We start from the raw sequence: 20,257 nt of genomic DNA, 5'->3' as shown, positions 1-20,257 counted from the left end.
TGAGCTGATGTATTTCAGCTAGCAGTTCTTAAGTACAGACTTTGCACCAGTAATTTCTTTTTTTATTAAGGCATTGTGTGATATAAACTCTGAAAATTGTGTTCAGATGAGATTGCTCCTTCTTTCAAAGGGGAATCAGACACATTTAGCTTCCTTCATATCATACTTGTGCCCAGAAAACTTTGTGGAAGGGCATACTTTATAATTTTGTAAATAAATGTGGTATGTTAGATATCTTCATAGTTTTCATCACAGCAGGATTCACAGCATGACCCTAACAATCCGTTGTCTATTTTAACAGGTACTACAAATATGAGTGGAGAGACTTTAAAAATGGAGCTTAAAACTGACTTCTAGTATGCTATAAACTCACACTTCGTGCGTTCAGAAGATGCACAACTGAGCTATTTTCCACATGTGGGTTCTTCCTGTTCAGTGTTTGAAGATGCTACTTATATGAAAGTTCAAACTATGTGAATTGTAACAAACATTTCAGCCTCATTTTAGGCTGAAAGGGCCTGAACTATTCCAAAAGCTATATTAATTCAGTAAAGGTATATATGGATTAACCCTTTACTCCAGTAAATACATTTTGTTTTATAATATATTGGAAAAGTACTCCTTTGAAGTTTGTCTGTCCTATCTTAACACCTGCAGGAGACAAATAGGAAAAGCGATCTCAATATAGTAATATGCGTGTCCAAACAAAGTTGGTGTTTAACACCTATAAGAGTGACACTCATACATGTTTTTCCAGTGGTGAAACTGATGTCTGGAATACCTGTCTGGGAAACAAGAAACTTTTTATCCACCATTGTGAAAAAAAGGTTTTGTGTTTTTTTTTTTAACCCCTAACTCTCTCCAGCTCTGCAAAAGTTATCTGTTGCTGTCAACCATGAACCTGGATTTAAAAGAAGACAATTCTATTTCTTTTCAGAAGACAGCTTTTCAAAGCAAACAATATTGTTTATATCTGTGACCCCTGGAAGCTCAATGAGGGCCTGATACAGCAGGCAGAATCAAGACTGTTTGGTCGTTCTGGTCAGGAATCACAATGGCATGTTTAAGGAAGAATGACACATTTTATTTGCATGAATATGGAAATAACAGCGTAAATCTAACTGTGAATAAACAAGGACAGGTGCCTTGAGTTTCACAGGGGTGGTCTACTTCTGAATAGTCAGCCAGCTGACACAGCTCTAAATGTGTTTGTCCATTGACAATTCAAAAAGACTGAAAAGTAGTAAGCAATTAAGCAGTGACAATCAAACATCATCTTCAGAGTGGGAAAATGGAACGAATGCAAATCTACACCCTTTGGAAGAATTCAACGATTTTTCCATTTCCTTAAGTAACATAAATCAACATTTCTCCATTAGGCTCTGCTGAACGCCACCAGTTTATGCCAGAGGATGTCTCTTTGATCCTACTAAAGCAAATCAAAAGACCTGAAATATTGAGTATTAGTAGTGATGTACCTGTGTAGTCAATAATAGCTTTCTAACACATATGATGAACAATAACTTAGGCTGCTCTTATTATTTCTGCAAAAGAAAAGCCTGAAATTATTCTTCAGTCCATTTTTCATATTTTAATGCTTGAATCTTTGATTGTTTCTAACATTATCCTCCCATTGTTATCTCCTGAGTCCTACAAAGATTAGTTGAGTGGACAATTCATTATTTTAAAATTGCCAATGCTTCTAGGAAGCACTGATTTCAAAGCCCAGAAGCTTCTTCAGAATAAAAATAAATAAACTCTCTTTATATATACCCCATAGAATTAAGGTTTTCATATTTCAGTTGCTAGTAAATGTTTTCAATCCCTTCTTGGAAAAAGCAATCAATTCTTTATTCTTATGAGGAAAATATTTATTCACCAAGCTTCAGTGATTAAAAAAAAAAAAAAATCCAGTACATATAGGCTGTCCTTTCAGGAAGACAGACCAACAAAGAGGTAATTCTGGGTTATCAAAATGTTTTCTATTCAACATCTCACACCAGATGTACCAGAAAGTACCAGAAAGTAAACTAAATATGAAAACAAAACAAAATAAATAAAAACAAAACCAAAATAAACAAACAAAACAATCCATCCCACAGCATTTTCCCTGAATCACACAAGAGAGTTGTCACAAGTTGTTTTTTTAATGCAGCTGCTGTTGAAGAATTTGTAATATAAAGGTGAGAATACCTAAGAAAACAGAGTTCAGTCAGTTTGAGTTCTTGACGAAAAGCAATAGTGCCTAAGAAAGCTGTACTTTTTTTTCTTTTTTTGTAGTGAGAATAAGGATCTTCAAGTCAAAGAAATACCAAAAAGAATAATAATAATAAAAAAAACACATTCAACACTGCCACTTGACTCTGAATTCACAAAAGTTTTTGTATCATTTTCCTTTTTATAGAAATCTAAATTGTAAATAATATTTATTCAAATTAGCTCATGAATGCATGTGTAAGTATGTTTTGCAACCCCTAATGGTGAGGAGAAATGACACTTCTTAGCACGAAATAGGAAAGAAAACTAATCCTTTGGATAAGTATGAATAACAAGTGTACGTTATTATTTAAAATGAACAATAATTGAACTTTCCACATCTACTCTACTGGAAAAACAACAGCACCCAGTTTATCTGCTTTTCCCTGTGAACCCTATCCTGCCCATTAGAGCTGAAAGTAAAGAGCTAGAATAATCTACAAACATCACCTCCTGCCTGACAGTTGAGAGTGACTATTATACTGTGTGCCATGACCCTCCCAGCTCTTCCAGGATAATTAGGAAGGTGACAATTCAGTACATGGTTGCAAATTGCCAAGAAATACCGACCTGCTGCAACAAATTATACTGGCAATTCAATAGGCTGCAGTAATCCTCCCCAGCTTTAACTCCACTGGAGGATTTGAACATGCTAAATGATCTTATCTAGCCTCTGGCATTTGAGCACTTACCACAAACTTGTTACTTATTACTGTAAATGTGCGTCTCTCGGTGTTGATAGCTCTACTACAGCCGACTCTAAATAATATTTAATCTTAGCCATGGTTAGCTTCTAATGTTTCAGTCCAACGCAGATGAGAGGAGATTAGGTCAGTATTCAGTTTCTGCTGCAGGAAGATTTTTAAAATGCCTTGGGGAAAAGACAAAACACATCACTTCATTGTTTTCCAATGGAAAACTGAGCTTCCGGCTGCTCAGGCTCTCAGGGCTTCTCTGGGGAGCCCTGCAGGATGCAGGGCAGCTGAACAACTGCCACCCCGCTCGGGGCAGAGCCTACCCAACGTGTTTGGTACAGCAGCCCTCTCTGAAACAAAGGATGCCTGGGATTCCCTCTATGCGTCAGACTGTCAGGAAGTGTCCCTGGCTCTCCTGAGAGCTGAAGCCGCTCTGCTGCACGCGAGCTGCTGTGACGCTCCTGCAACCCTTCAGCAGTCGGCCTTGAGCCAGGGCGGGCATTCAGGCCACCTGCCACGGAGCAGAGAGCACAGCTTGCCTTCAATCCTGAGTCCTTAGGACTCCCAGCTCTGAATAAGGGAATCTGAAAAACCCAGGGCCCCGACTCCAAGACAGCCTGCTGTCAGCAAGGCTGACACCGCAGGACCGAATTCAGAGATCAGCATTCTCCACAAACCCACCTGGCAGTTTCCAGCAGAGCTGTGAATACCAGCAGAAATATGTCCAGCTGCTTGACAGCCTTTTCAGAGAAAATTCTCTCACTTGCCTCAGAAAGAAAAGTGTTTGCAGAAACTTATTTTCTCTACTACCAGTGTCTCGAAACGAACACTGAGTTTGCATCACTTCACTGGTCCATGCATGAATTTGCACAGAGATAAATGTCAGCAATGCAGCCATGCTTTACGTAAAGTCATGTTTCAGACACCAATATGCCCCAGGACACGCTATTCACATATAGCTCATATGGGCTGGTGCCAACATCGTACTCTGGTTCACAAAGGCCTTCGTTTACCTGAGGTACATAACAAAGGTAAGAACTGTTGCTGATCAGGAGACATCTGAGATTTATTACATGTGCTGGAGCAGACTCTCCTTGGGTAACTTGCCATAGATCCAGTGACAATCCCCTAAGAGTTTATCCCTGCATCTTAGGGACTGTTCACAGCTTGAATTCTTGATATGTAAACTATCCTCATTAGTGGCTCAGATGTTCCCATTTGCCCATGGGAAATGTCATAGCTTTGCTGGTTTTTACTAGAGATCCAGAAAAAGGACAGTGGCTTCAGCAGCACAATCATTACTGATGTCACTGGGGAAAAGATTTTTCTTTAAAGTTAATATCACAGTTCCCCACATGTAGGATAGGAAAACGTTAAGATCTGATTCCCAGCAGAAACTAAACAGCATTATTAAAGAGGCAACTACAAAGAAAGAAAATAATTTCTGAACCGTGGTCTCACAAAAGAGCACAAAATGAAGCATTACAGAATTATTGCAATTGGGACTGAATGGACCCATTGGATTTTTGGAACGAGTTCGGTGCAAAATGCCAGCAAGAAGCTGTTGTCATATTCTTGGATTCTAAATATGCCGTTGTTGGGAGAGAGTTCAGTGTTTTCTTGGCACAGCAAAGCACAGAGACAAAATTACAGCTTATTTTCACTTAAAGATAACAACAGACCCACTCAGGTGCTTGATATTTACTTGGAAACAAGCAGTTTTGTGTTTTTTTTTTCAGATCAGGACAGAATGCTCATTGCTATGTTGTAAGTCCACAGTACTGTAAATTTTGTTGGTGACATTCTACTGTATTCCTAATCCCTATACCTGGCAGCAGCTATCTGAAGAATCAGATCCACAGTACTTTTGGGCACAGGAAAGCACTCAGGCATGTGTTGAAAGCTCATCCAAGTCAATGGGACAAAGTGTGTTCTTTCTATTAAGTACGACCTATCCTTATTAGAGATGCTTTCCTGACCTGGAGCCCTAATTACTCTTTTTCTTCTCTGAAGGTTGTTTCTAAGCCTGTCTTCTTTCATGAGAATGAAGACAGCAAGAACATAGAAACTCTTGGATTCACACCTTCAAAAAGCTCACTTCACTCACCACAATCCCAACAGGAATTAAAGGTCATAAACTTCTTCAATTCAAATAAAAAGGAAAAAATTGTGGCAGGAAATTATCACACACTGTTAATCTCTTGTTGCCTATCAAAAGAATAAGGATTATTTCTATATAAGCACCACTGTCATTACAACTCCCACTAAATATTTTTTTATGCATGAAGAAACACAATGCCATTAAAATTGATATGCCACTTTTGATTAACACACATGGAATTGTTAAGAAGCAATCTAGCTTTATTGTCAACTGTGCTTATATAATTATATTTGACAGGTATCTGATGTTGTCATAAAGATACTTCTTTACTATTAATATTTTCTTGCTTTATGAAGACCACAAAGAACTGAGAGAATCTCTCTTATTTCTAAAGGTAGCTGAAGGATACCATTCTCCCCTGGCTGGCTGAGGCTCATATCTTTAATTTGCTCTGCACATTGTTCAGGACTCTTAATGACAGCAGCTGATAGAAGTAGGAAATGATGCTTATGATCTCATAGCCTTTGTGAATTTGCAAAAAGATTAATGACAGTAATTGGCTCTCTTATTTGTCCTTTGCAATAGGTGCATAAAACAATAGCTGTCCTCAAACTGCAAAAATAGAGCAGTCAACATTTATATTCTAGCACCATAAATTAAAGGCGTTTCTGCTTAAGAAACACCAAGGAATGCAATATTTTTCCAACAGCATTGGAAGAGGAAACAGGAATCATCTTTCACTCTGATATGTGAGATATCATTTATCTAGTGCAGACAGCTTTAAAGTCTCATGATAGGTCAAGACGCATAAAAGTGTTTTAAAAAGGAGAGTTTGCAATACAATGCAGTTAGAAATTAAACACATCAGCAGAACAAAGTTTCAATCTCCCAAGTCAGAATGCTTCAAGAGGATGAAGCATTAGCAGACACAGAGTTTTTCATTCCCCAGTTTTGGAGACTACTTTAACGGCAGTCTGGTCATCATCACAGAAGGATGACTACCAGTGCATTAAATATTTTAAACCTGTTAAAGTGGGCTTGCTAACTGATCTGCATCTCATTCCACACCCTGAATCATTCATGAAAGGTACATTTCTTCATGATTTCAATGATTGCAGTCATACATGAGTAGACTGATTAATTCATCTTCTTCCCAATATCTCTAGTTCCATTTTTGCAGTTGGAGGTAGATGCCAGCAGTATAACCTTCCTGTCTGGGTACCTTTCCTCTTATTCTTGGAATGAGAGCTTGTAAATATTTCATGTACTTCGTCCACTGCACATTTATAAAAGGAGTAAAAGAGGAAGGACAAGGAAAGTCAACTGAGATTAAATAAACCGGTGGGCAGAGATGCTACTGTGACATTACCTTTCCATCAATATGACAACGAGCAGAATTCGGTGGCATTCTTTTAGAATTGTAGAAGATCAGTTTTCCTTAATAGAAAAAAATATGGCTGCTGGCCTCTAAAAGTTTCATAATTTGCTCATCCAGCTTTTTTGAAAAAATCTCTTTAAAACAGAAGAACAACAGTGAGCTTGTGGACATTTGCCCCATCAAGCGCACTGTAAATCAACCACAGAGATACAAGTGAACAGCCCTGTATCGGTCTTTGTTCAAGAGGGCTTTGCTTTCCGGAAAGCAGAGGAAGGAGCATTTAATTAGTTGCTCTGCTCATTATTCATACATTAATAAAGCCACTTGAAAGGTATAGTTTCATTACTCATTGACATCAAATTTCAAAGGCCCTGTTCTCTCCTATGAATTCAAATTAATTGCGCAAAGGTAAATCAGCAACTTTGCACCACGGAAGCTACAGGAACTGCCCTTGCTTTGTGCTACACTGCCACCCTCAAATCCCAGTCCCACAGTGTGCAAAATAACAAGTAACTTGCTGACTTTAGCTGGTAATCAAACCACATAAACAAACACTGAGTTTTTCAGCATTTGTCACGTTACACAGGGATGAGAAGGGGGATTCCATCCACAGTTTCCTCACCTTTAATCACCATCCCAGGAAGAGAAAGACATTAGCAAGCTGGCAGCAGGGGACAGGGAGAGGCATGCAGATGAAGTCACTGCATGCAGACCTCCTAGGAGTCGCACTTTGCTGCAGGCTTTCTCCATGGAAACCCAGCAGCACCAGTCTTGTGCTGTACACATCACAGTACACATCCCAGACTCAGGAGACTGTGGTGATTTCTCTGCACACTAAGACAATTCTATTTTATCATCTTTAAGCAAGTTTTTATCATGACAAAATAATATGAAAGTTAAGACACATAGGCCTTCATTTCCTGTTTTGTTTTCAAAGGGTTATTTTCAATAAGAGAATGTGGAAAAATATTATTCCAAACTAATGTTAATGCACTATAACTGAGTTCATGGAAAATTCATGATGGAGTCAATAAAAATCAGGTAAATGAACTTCTTGCAGCTAAGCCAACTGGGCTGTTCCCACATGTCAAGTAGGAGAAAGGTCCACCCCTCATTACCTTAATGAAAATAGTGACAATTTTTAAATCAAATATGTGAGCAACCTGCATAAAATACACTAAATATGTTCAGACAACCTAGCTTAGAAAGATATATTTCACGATCGTACATTTTTCCCCCAGTGTGATTCACTCAGTACAGCTGACTGAACAATTCTGTTAATGTGTGAGCTGAATAACCCATTTGATTGTCGTGACACTTTTGAATGAGATATGTAATTTTTTCACATCACTCACCCAGCTGTTCTGGTGAACACCATGTAGCTATTTTCATATTCCAGGATGAAAAATTACAACTCTGGTTCTTAAAGCATATTAATTAACATACACTGAAGGTGACAAGAACTTTGAATCTCTATAAAAACACTATTAAAAAAGCTAAATATGATTCTATGCAAACCTTCAACTCCTCCTGAATTCTTTCCTCCTCCAATTTGGCAGCTTTCCGATCTTCTATTTCTATTTTCCATTTTTCTGCCACTATTCTGGCTTTTTCTTGAGCCATAGCATCCCGGAATTTCTTTGTAATTTCAGCTTCTTTTTGTCTCCTTCAAAAAATAATTTGAAAATAAAAATAATTTAAGACACTGTTTTTTTTCTAAATTGGGGATCGAATTTTAGTCAGTAACAGATCACTGGTTGCAACATATAATTAGCATAAGACATCATGGAAATATACAAGGAAAAAATCAAACTGTATTTAACAGGAGACCTAGCATGAACTGGATTTGAGGAAACCATCCAGAAAGGAGACATTTTCAATTTTTGATAAGTGACCAATTAATATAGCATCTTCCAAATTAGAGAAATACTCCTTGGATGTTTTGTATTCATACCCTATGTCTTTCATTCCCTGGCTGAAAACATAGATTTTCCTGTCAGTCTAGCAAACCATGATCAGGAATTTATTGTCTCTCAAATATCAATGATAACACCTGCCAAATTCTAACACTAGAGTGTTTATTAGTACTAACAACCTAAAGAGAACACAGAGCACAGGTTGAAGCTTTTAATCTCTGCTTAAGTATGCAATCAGTATAAGCAAGAAGAATCTGATATGAAAGGGAATAATACAAAATAATTTAGTATTTGACGTGTCACTTTTGAGCACTGTACTGCAAAAGGAAGTGCAAGAGGCAGGTGGCCTACTTCCCAACAGCATCAAGCTTCAAAACAATTTTGAATTGTTCCCAAAGCTGGAAGAAGCCTTGCTTGAAACACTAGCATGTCACTTTTTGTAATCAGTTTCTGAACTGCTGGGATAAGAACTAATACAAACAATATGCACATTAAAACAATCACAAAAACAATTCTATGTACAAAATCCCCATTGTGGGCACAGATGTGTGCTGCAACAAATATTTCTAATTTAATCATCTCAAAACCAGACTCTTTCATTTTTATTTATTGACATACTTGCCGATGGTTTAGCAAAATTCCCCAAAATAAAAACATTTGCTTTTTTTTTTTTTGTGGAAGAAGATTTCTGTTTTTTGGTACTCAATAAAAATAAAATTCAATTTTTCACATGCTTAAAAATTGTCAAAACAAGTGAAAGAAATGATCACAAGACATACATACCAGTTTTTACCCACCATTGCCTGACACCTTCCTACAAGGTTGTAACTCCCATTATGCCAAGTGAACCCTGTATTCAGATTCTTAAATCCTCACCATAGCTCCTCTGCCTCCTTCTGTGCTTGTTGCCTGGCTCGTTCTGCTATTAGCTCCTCTGATATCTGCTCATATGGCTTGTCGTCCGGGGCTTCTCCCATAACCCAGACCCAGACCTCACCGTCCTTCCCACGTAGCCACTGCACGTGCTTTCCATCACCTGCAACAGTCACCAGAAGAAAAGAAGAAAAAAAAAAGACATAAGTACTAGCTCAAACTCTTTCATAAATATAGATGAACAGACAGGAAATCTGTAATTTAGAAACATTAAGCTTGCAATTTACAATTCAGAGCAAAACATCACCAAGAGGTTGGAGGAAATCTTCAGATTTGCCCAACCTACCAGAAAGGGTTTGTACACATCAGACCATATAATTTTTAAAGACTCGTTCCACAAAAATATATTTATATATTAATTTTCAAACATGTTCCCCAGAATTTAGATATTATGATCCATTTTTCATTGCTGAAAGTGTACTTTTTTCTTGCTTAATTCAGCAAGGGATGAACAAAGGGAATGGAAAAGAAATGGAAAGAAAAATATTCAATGACATTATGCATCTAGCAGTGCTTCAGCTCACAGAAAATTAGGAGTGTCAAGCATATAGAGACTTCAACTGCACAACCACAGAATAAACTAAAAAATAAAATAAAATAAAATAAAATAAAATAAAATAAAATAAAATAAAATAAAACAAAACAAAACAAAACAAAACAAAACAAAACAAAACACAGGAATTTCCTGCTCCCACTGAGGAACTTCAGAAAGCATGTGCACTCAGAGTGTACCACTCAACTCCAGAAGCTTTTCTGTTCTAGTAGGCAATTGAGAGGGATTACGTTTCTGGTTCAGTTTTCATAAAAGAGACCATGCAAAAATCTATTTTTACTGTGTTGACAGAGTAATTTTAAAACACCAAAAAACTTGTGTGTTCCTTACAAAATAGATGTTTGGTGAGCCTTCACGTCCAAGAGTCGGCTAAAGGCTTCCAGCTGACTACAAGGGGCACTAAATCAGACCCTGTACAAATACTTTTTAAGTCATATATACTACCTGACGTTTGTATATTTAACTCGGATACTTTTATGCATTTTTGAGATTCATAGGAAGGAATCAGTGGAAGCACCTTTTACACATCCAATTTTGTTTTATGTCTTGCTAATATGTTGAAACTGTTCTTCACAAAAGGATATTCCACCACAAAGATTATTGCCAAGATAGACAACAAATTTATTTCAGAGAGCACAGACTGAAAGGCCACAAGCGATCAGCAGTTCATCTCACTTCCTCTATATTTCATTCCATGAGGTTTCACCCTCTTGCCCTCATATCTGAGATCAGTAAATTCTGTGTGGCCACATATTATCTTCCAAAAGGCCTCCTGTCTCAACTGAAAACATGAAATGGATGGTCCACCATTTTCCTAGCTAGTTTTTCTTCAACCATTCCAGGAGGAGTTAAAAGAAACCTGGTCCTAACCTAATGGCTAGTCTGCATCTCCAGTCTTTTTACTTAGAACCACAGAATCATTCAGGTTGGAAAAGACTTCCAAGATCATCTAGTCCAACCTGTAACCTAGTACTGACAAGTCTGCCACTAAACCATGCTACTAAGTTCTACATCTACAGGTTTCCTGAAGACCTCCAGGGATGGTGACGCAACCACTTCCCTGGGCAGCCTGTTCCAATGCCGCACAACCCTTTCAGTAATGAAATTTCTCCTAATATCCATTCTAAATATTTCCTGGCACAACTTGAGGCCATTTCCCCTCATCACTTGGTGCTTGTGAGAGGAGCCCAATCCCGTCCTTGTTACAACCTCCTTTAGGGTAATTGTCAAGTACTATAAGGCCTCCCCTGAGCCTTCTTTTCTCCAGCTCCTTCAGCCACTCCTCCTAAGACTTGTTCTGGAAGGTCTGGAGACCCTTCACCAGCTTTGTTGCCTTTCTTTGGACACATCTTTCTCTGCTCACATCAACATAGCTACTCTCACCACCTTCAGCTACCTGCCATTATACAACAGGACAATATCCTCTTAACCAGATTAAGTTTCCTAGTGTTCAATCAATAAGGTGTTTTTGACATCCCAGACTGAAGAGAGAAAACTGCAGAAGAGAATGAAGCAGGGCTGTTGACAGCGGGCACCACCAGCACCAACCCACGCTCACAAGTGTTGACAATACAAACCGAAGGCAATGAACATATCAGATCTCTCAATGAAAGCTGATATTCTACATCAAATTTGAAAACATGATTTGTAAGAATTCCCTCTGTTGGCCTAGTAGTACTGATTAAGCTAATAATGTTTTCCTTCAATAACTCTCAAAACCATTTGCTCTATCACAGTCTATCAGATTACGTCTCAGGATATAAATGTGAATGCATTTTATTGTGGTTCCTATGCTGTACATTTCTGTTTTCCAGTGTTAGTACAACATTTATGTCGTATTTTTTCTGATACAGCATTTGAAAACAGTCTACCAAGAACGGATTGGCCATATCAGTTTGTGCTCCCAAGGCTGTCACCTACTGCCTTTCATGGTGAAGCATCCTGAGAAGTATGGAACAATTTTCCAGGAGTACTGATCCCATGTGACAATTGACAGTTGTTGCATTAAAAGGGGCTGATGACCTCTTTCCTGGGAGAAACCTGAATATCCTACTTATTCCCCTTTATTTAATGCTTTAAAGAAAACATCCCAAACATTTTAATGTATCTGTATCATACCACACAGATACCAAACATTGCTGCTGTTTCAACACACCACTTCTGCTCATTAATGACCTTACCAGATGAAAAGAGGGGGAGAAAAAAAAAAAGAATCTCAGGTGAGTAGACATATTTTATCTTTGCTTTTTTTTTCCAGTTTTTCTGTGCCAAAGGATTATTAATATGTTTCTCAGAGACACAACTTATCCATTACTGCCCAGCCTCTTAAAACAAATAGTTGATTTGCAGACATGTTTTGAGAAATTGTTACTTTTAAAGCAATGGATCTCTCTTCTAAAGCTATAGACAGTAGACAGTAGTAAACTATTTTGAAAACATTAGTGTAACATATTTTTAGTTTAGCACTAACTACTGTATACTACAATAGAGTATACTGCTGTATACACATCCATAGTTCAAACTGAAAGATTAAAACACTATCAAACAATCTGGCAAATTAAAGCTTCAGTATTAAACAGACAGACCTCTGCATGTACAATTAAAAAAAAAAATCAGCTTGAGCATATATACCTTTATTTACATTTTTCTTTAGAACGACAGAAACTTTTCCACATCCAAATCCCATTCTACTTTACTTCAAGGAATGACTCCCATGTAAAGCTTTCCTTAAACTACACCACCTACACTCCCCATAAAGTTGGACATGGGCTTTTCTGCACAACCTGACCATAAAACTTAGGAGTTTCTTAGCACAAAGTAACATTCAAAAATGATGAGTGGTCAGGAAAAGAAGTAACTCAGGGAGAAGATCTGACACTGAAAATGGCTTTCCTGCCATACAACAGGCATCTGCAGCCTCACAGTGTCACTGCCAGATCTTTTGGACCAACAATGCTGGACTTGCACTTTAGAACTGTAGAACCAATGGCAAGATACAAGCTGAGAGCACAGAGAATTCTTTTCCTTAATATTTTTAGGAAACTAGTGTTGTCTGCTTTGCAACTGTAGAATTACCCTATCGAGGACTAATTATAATAAAACAATTTCTGCTTTAAGATACCTTTCAAGTATAACATTTTTCTGAAAAAAAAAATAAATAAGATATCCTGTTTATATATATTTCCAAATGAAACAACTTTGAAATATAAAAATTCAAATAAATCTAAAGAAAAATACAGGTCCTGACTAAATATATTTGAAATCTAGGTGAGAAAGAGGCAAGGGAATCTCATTTTTCCTGTTCAGAAGCAGGCTTCTGAGCCCAGAAACAAAACCTAATTCAGAATCAGGAAACAAATTCACATCTCTTGAGTCCCAGTCTAGTGCCTTGACCACAAAAGTACTTCTCTTTTCCTGTAGAGACTGTGGCAGGCTGTGAATAGTTACCATTAGGAAGTACTGGACATCAAAATTAGTCTGGTTGGGAGAGGTGAAATAAAAGTGTTATAGAAACAAAAACTGCTTTATCAGGAAAATGTACTTAATTTACCAAGTTGTTTTTCCATCTCTACTGTTCAGGCAAGCTATTTATTAGGTATAATGTTTTACCATGTTTTTGTCTAAAACAACTCTGTAGCACCACAAGAAGGCAACATTACTTCTTGCCATTCTCTTCACTCCTCTGTGAATGAGCACCTCCCATGGAGCCCCCCCAAACCTACATCTACACAGCTTCAAGATCAGCAGATTTCTGTACGTTGCTACTTACACCAGACAAATGAAAAATCAAGTATCCTAAATATGCAGCACAAGGTGATCACAATGAAAACTTTCTTGGAGACCTACAACCTGCAGCGACAGTAACACAAAATTGCACATATAAACACAGATGCATACACACAATCAAAAGTAATAGTAAATCATGTTTTCTGTTTATTTGTATTTATACAGAGACCTCTGTAAAAGCACTGTAAGTATAAAACAAGGCCCTGGAGAGCAATAGTAAACTCAAGGGTCTCACCTGTAAGAGTTACTAGTCTCTACTAGCAGTACTGTCAGCCTTGCACACACACACACACACACACACGTGGAGCTGGGGTGTGAGCACAGGCTGTGCTATAGGGCACCAGGGGCTGCCCTCGGCCTTTGGGCTACCCTCAGGGAACCCCTGGTGTAGGCAGCGCATTGTTCCTGCCACGGCTGAGCGGTGCCAGAAAATATGACCACCACCAGCAGTGCTGGAGGAGAGAGAAAACCACCCCGTGAAGGTGCCTGGGACGGGGATCCCGCTGCAGGCATTGCTTACACTAAATAAGGCTTCAGTTTGCATCAGCTAAGGCTTCCATGCTGTGACCAAGGCTTAAAACAAATGGAAGTACATAAAGGAGAGCTACGCCTTTCGGTGCTCTGCTAATTGGGACAGAGGAGCAGAACCATGGTTTGGGTTTGTCTGCCTTTTTTTTTTTTAATGAGAGTTTGGGGCTTTATCTGGCTTTATTTTCACACATGCTTCTAATTAAAAGTGCCTTAAAAATAGCAGTAATCAGAGCAAACGGAATATTGCTGGAGTCGGCTTCCTTCCTCCAAGCTCATTCGTCATGGCTTTAATAGCTCCAGCAGCATCCCCGACAATTCCTGTTTGTGGTCCATCTCCAGGGCTTTCAAGGGAACGGCTCCAAGCACCATTAGAGGCCTGATTTGGTGTCAAGCCTCCCAGCTGTGCTGTTACTTAGCCACAGGCTGCCGGCTCAGCCCAGCAAAACGCCGAGTGCCAGCAGTCCCCCTTGCCTTTGCAGCATGGGGATTGCTACAGGCCATGTCAAGTGCAAATTCAGAAAATCAGAAGAGCGCTTATTTATAATTTCAGGTACACGGAACGGCATTCAAAGTCTGCTTAAACTTTCCCAAAAAAACTCTCACGGGAGGGTCAGGCTGGATGCTAGGAAAAGGTTCTTCACCCAGAGGGTGGTCGGGCTCTGGGACAGGCTCCCCAGGGCAGTGGTCACGGCACTGAGCCTGACAGAGTGCAAGAAGCACTTGGACAATGCTGCCAGGCATGCGGTCTGATTTTTGGGTGGTCCTGTGTGGAGCGAGGAGTTGGACTCGATCCCTGTGAGTCCCTTCCAACTCAAGATATTGTATGATTCTATGAAAAAGTCTGTTATTTCCATGAACTCTCCTGTTTCTCTGACGTTTGGCTTCCCACCATCATTCTCCCCCTTGGAAGCTACAGATCTCTGTGATAGCAATTGACTCTCCTTCCTCACTAGCTGGAAAGCTTTGTAGTCACATAAATATCCTCTGACCTAGTCTTTAGAAAGTCTTCCTTTTCTTTTCTCACCCTGCACTAGAAGAAAGCTCCTGAAACTTATTTGAAATAGGCTGCATGAGCATTCACTGCTGACATCAAGCTGATCAGCCTGATCTGCCTTTGTCATTCAGAGATAAATGCAGCTTGTGGGATACTTTTGTTGTTGTTGTTCTTTAGGAATATAGATGTGGTATACTTTGGTCTAAGCACAATGTGTTTTACATGAGATTTTACTCTTGGCTTTCTGAATAAATAATTTTTATGTCTTCTTTAAGATAGAAGCTTGAATTTTCATAGTCAGCAGGGTAGATGAGATTCCATTCAGAGTTTCAGGACCTATAGGACATGTACTAGAAACACATTGATTGAGATGAAAATGAAGATGTGAGCTTGAGGCTGTTCTCAGTTCCTTGAGCTTACCCCCTACACATTTATTTTTATTTTTTTTAAATAGAAACACGCCAATATACACACAATTTCACTTCTTTCTACGGAAAACCCAGGAACTACTACTGCGAATGTTTCTGAGATCGTTCAAAGGACAAAATGCACTTTTCCAAACACTAACTGCTGTAAATCCATTAAAATACATATAGAATAATTAGGTGGTAATGATGAAAGCAATGAAAGCAACATAATCCCACAATAAACTGATGATCTGCTATAATTAACTCTGCAGTCTGCCCTTGCTAATAGTCACAGGACCATGAACCCATCTCTTCCAAGAATACATTCCAAAATATCAGTCACTTCAAACTAATCCTCAAGGCAACAACAAAATGGGACAAAATTCTAAACTTCTCAAGCAGCCCCCCAACATTTCAGTTTACGCACTCTCCAGTTTCAACACTGTGTCGTGTGCTTTTCTGATTAAAGGAGGATTTGCAAGGGGAGAAGAATTCAGCTGATTTACATTAATATATCAACAAGGATTGCTGGATCTCAGCTTTGCTGAAAAATCAGCCTTCATGGCTCTCCAGCTGCTTCCCGATCATATAACAAACTCAATCTTATGTTTATGGAATTACAGCTTGTTACCATGGAAATAATTACGCTGCAATATACCCCTGCAGGATCAAATAAAGGAAGAGTGACTGCAAGAGAGCAAACATTAAGCAAGGAAACAGTTATTCAAATAAGACTGTGGTAATTAACAAATGTGGCAAAGATAACTATACATAACAGTCAAAGGTAAGTGGTTTTGCGATACCACATGGTGCATTTTCAAGGTTTGCATAGTGCAAACAAAACAACAACAAAACAACAAAAAAAAAGGGAAGAAAAAAAAAAAGCTAGCATTTATTTGGTCTCTGTCTAGTATATCCCAAATATCTTCTTGGCTCCCTGGCCAAGGAGCACTGCAACACCTATTAATTTTATAATTTGCCCCCTTTCAACCAGGAGATAACATTCAGAACTTACTCTTAAAGACACTGTTGTAACTCTATGAACTACAATCTAGTGGTAATCTCATCTGTCCATTTTATGTCCCTTTCACTATAAATGGTATAAAAATGCAGGTGCATAACAGATCAAACTGGAACATTGTGAATTCATTCACATCGGTAGCATTCATTTGATTTATTTTTCATTCATTACAAAAAAAAAAAAAGCTATAGCATAACACTATAGTTTCTGATTCCCAAACTCAATTACCTTTTGTAAACAGTGAAAGCTATATGCAGGATTTTTTACTCGCACAGAGCTATTGCAAAGCATTGAGGTTCACCCACCACTGGACAATAAACGAAAACAAATCTGCATGACTACTTCGAGGATGGATGGAAACTCAGAGCAGAAGGGTTCTCTGCCACAGAATGAACTGGTACCTGTGGATCGCTTGCTGCACCAGACTCCCCTACGTAATGCAGCGTGTCAGGTCTGCACTGATTCAGGCACACAGGACTACCAAAGCAGGGAGAGCTATACTACTACAGTGAGATCTTCCAGCACCACAGCACAGGAGTGGATTTGAAGGTTAATGAACCATCATGAGTGTCTGGGTAAACCCACTGCTTAGATGAATACATCAAGTTTTCCTAAGTCTTCCAAATCCTGCTATCAAAACCCAATGCCTCTGCTAAAAACTGGCAAAATCAGGAAGGAAATACTGAATTAGCTTGGGTGAATCCCACTCTCACCTTGGCTGCAGTGCTGCTCTCTTTCCATATCAAGTATTCATGAGCTTGCAACCAGTCACAACCTCATATCATTACCAGAGCACAAGTACGTACAAGAAAGCCTGCCTGCCACCACCGTGTCCCGACAGGCTCAGCAACACCATGCAGCAAAGAAACACAGGAATTGTCTCCATGCCAGTGACTCAATTAACCCAGTAGCCTCTCTCAGAACGCAGCTGATGCAGATGCTTCAGACAGTGGGAGTGCTGAGGACTTCACACGTGCAAGAGAAACCTTGGGTGAAATAAGGGCCAGGTAGTCAGCAGTATTCTGCTCTTTTTCTGCAAAACAGAGAAGTCAGCTGCAGGGCAGAGGATGAGACTAAAAAGCACAGACTTATGGATAATCCTAGGAGGGCCAAGTCCCTCTGGATTTGTTCCATCTGGTGCATATTTAGGTCATATGGCGTTTGGGGGTCTCTTTCTAGCCCCAGCTTCAGAGACTTGAGCAGTTTAGAAGCTGCTGTTCAAGCATACCTCGGTACACAGCCATACTCAGCACGAGCTCTGAGCAGCTGAGTTCTGGCCCCAAGGTATCTACTAGTAACAAAACCGCATCATATCACAAGCTGCTATACATGTTGTGAATGCTACATTAAAGCATTTCCAATTATTTCAAATTAGTTGGCTCAATCCCCTAATTAAAATTATTCTAATATTCTCTTGTTACATTTTCAGTCATCTCTAAATTGAAAAGAAAAGATGGGACTTTACAGGTTTCAAGACCACATATGATCAAAAATTTCGAAAATACTCCGTTCTGATGTTTTTGGCGAGACCTGTACCCAACAATACAGGGAAAGAGACGACAAACAGTGCCAGGAGCACATCTCTGTACTCTTAGCCAAGTCTTGGCTAAGCATTACCAGGGCACTGAGAAGACTTAATATAAATGAGGAATGCATTTCTTATTTCAGAAATGTAGAAAAATGTCATAGTACGCCCACTCACCCTTACATGCACACACTGAAACACACACCCATGTGCCTTCACACGTGACTGTGATGTATCCTCCAACTATCCCGCTGGGATATCTGAAATACTTGCTTTCAAATCACTTCATCTATTCTCCAATAATTTTCTAACACAAATGTCATTTAGATAAAGAAATTATTTTTTTACCCATGCTGTGATAAGCCTACCTAATTTTTCCCAGCTACACTTTTTGAGGACAGGTAAATAACAGCGTTTACAAATAGCTCCTGTCTGAGCATCACGAGCTCTAGTTCACAACGAGTAAATGTCAGAATATGTAGCAGCAGTCCAGCACTGTCTTCCCTACCACATGGCTGTCCTTCAGCTACCTAGTGTTCAATAGGTTTTGAAATCTCATTTTGGGTATTCTGACAGCTCTGGATGGTGCATGAGAGTCAAAATCCAACCTGGCAGCGTCCTTCACTTAGTCCCAGCTCAGCTATCATGGTTAAAGGGCTCCTGCCTAATCACATCAAGGTATTTCTCTGCAAATTGCAAAGCTGCCTGTCAGTCAACTGAGCAAATCCCAAAGGGATCTTGAACTTTTGAGGAAGCTTCCCTTAGTGATATTAGTACAACAAGAAACGGCAATCTGTTTTATCACAATGAAGATATGTCCCTGAAAGATCTGCCCAGCAGTAATTTTTAAACAAACGGGAGACTAACCCCTCAATTTCAAGAACCCTATTGGCTTTTGAAGCTCTTTCAGTTAAAGCCAGGAGTCAAACTAAAAGCTAAAAAATTGTTTGTTTGCTTTTCGTAATTTTGAATAAATTCACTAAATACTGTCATTTCAGGAGGACCCAAACAATGCTGAAATTCTACTAATATCTTTTATAAAAAGTACAAATGTAGGTTATGTACAAACAGCAAAAATGTCAGAACAGTTCACTATTTCCTAAAGGAAATATTTCATTCTGAAGAAGTAATGTTTTATTTGTTTTTAAAAAGGGAATGAAATTTAAACCGTTAAACAACCTGGAAACATTTAATTCACCCCTAAAATGAAATGATTTCTTTAATATTGGCACAATCTGATACAAATCTCAGTTTTGACCTTTTCTCAAGACACATGAACCAAGCAATCCAAATGTAAAAGCAGGCACAATTTGCAGTTACTGAGGAAGGCTAATTTGATTTTCTTTAGACATGAAGACTAAGACTAATCACACGTTACACAATTTGGCTTGCTAAACACTCTCAACAACTTACATCATCTTATTCATGTTTGGAACTTACTTTTGTTTTAAAAACAAAACTAAAACCAAACACAAACTAAGAAACAAGTGTCTTAGTATTTAATAGGACATTTACAAACAATTTTCATTCAGTGGCACTTCTGTAGAAATTGCTGTAGATTCCAGGTCTTTGCTAGTTAGTTTCTGAACAGTTAAAAAGTTATCACGCTGAGCAGCATTCCCTAAACATGTGGATGGTTTTTAAATCTAAAGCAAGGCCAATTTTTTTATTTGGCCTCTGGATGCCACTTTTTCTTTCCCAACTCTGCACTTGTGATTTCTATAAGACAACACATCTAAGCCTTACACATGGCACATTAGTTACATGATGCAGCTTGCTTTGTTTCAGAGCAGAAGGACTTCCCAGACACAGATGACATGGAAGTACTCCATCCTGAAGTACACTCAGACACGCTGGAGGAGGGTGGCCCTGACAGTCTGCAGCAGCCAAGGCATCTCGGGCTGCGAGCACTTCACCAGCCAGCTCCACATCCCACTCTTAGAGACAGTGCCAGGAGCCCTCTCAGGAATGTGTAACCACTCGTCACCTCAGGTGAACCCCAGTATTTTCACGGATTTACCTCAACTGAAATTCCAAATGATTTGGACATGGGTTTCATAGAAAATTCTTAAAAGCTCGTGTGAGTTTAGAGCCTTCATCCTCAAGACACTGCAGAAAATCAAAATTGGATTCACCTTCACCACAATATTTTGAAAATCCA

The 20,257-nt window shown here is 38.9% G+C and overlaps 1 protein-coding gene across 4 annotated transcripts in view; it reads right to left on the bottom strand.

The window, feature by feature from the left end:
- The window catches only part of SH2D4B (SH2 domain containing 4B), a 125,031-nt gene that overhangs the window by 43,291 nt on the left and 61,483 nt on the right, over positions 1 to 20,257 (bottom strand). For all 4 annotated transcript variants that reach the window (XM_040563009.1, XM_040563010.1, XM_040563011.1 and 1 more), the window contains 2 exons: positions 9,223 to 9,382; positions 7,949 to 8,096 (listed from right to left, as the gene is read on the bottom strand). In XM_040563009.1, coding sequence (XP_040418943.1) covers positions 7,949 to 8,096; positions 9,223 to 9,323 — 249 coding nt within the window. In that variant the 5' untranslated portion in view covers positions 9,324 to 9,382. The remainder of the gene's footprint in view (positions 1 to 7,948; positions 8,097 to 9,222; positions 9,383 to 20,257) is intronic.

Source organism: Cygnus olor, chromosome 7, assembly GCF_009769625.2.
Source record: "Cygnus olor isolate bCygOlo1 chromosome 7, bCygOlo1.pri.v2, whole genome shotgun sequence".
Lineage (NCBI taxonomy): Eukaryota > Metazoa > Chordata > Aves > Anseriformes > Anatidae > Cygnus > Cygnus olor.
This window is presented reverse-complemented; position numbering and strand designations above follow the sequence as displayed.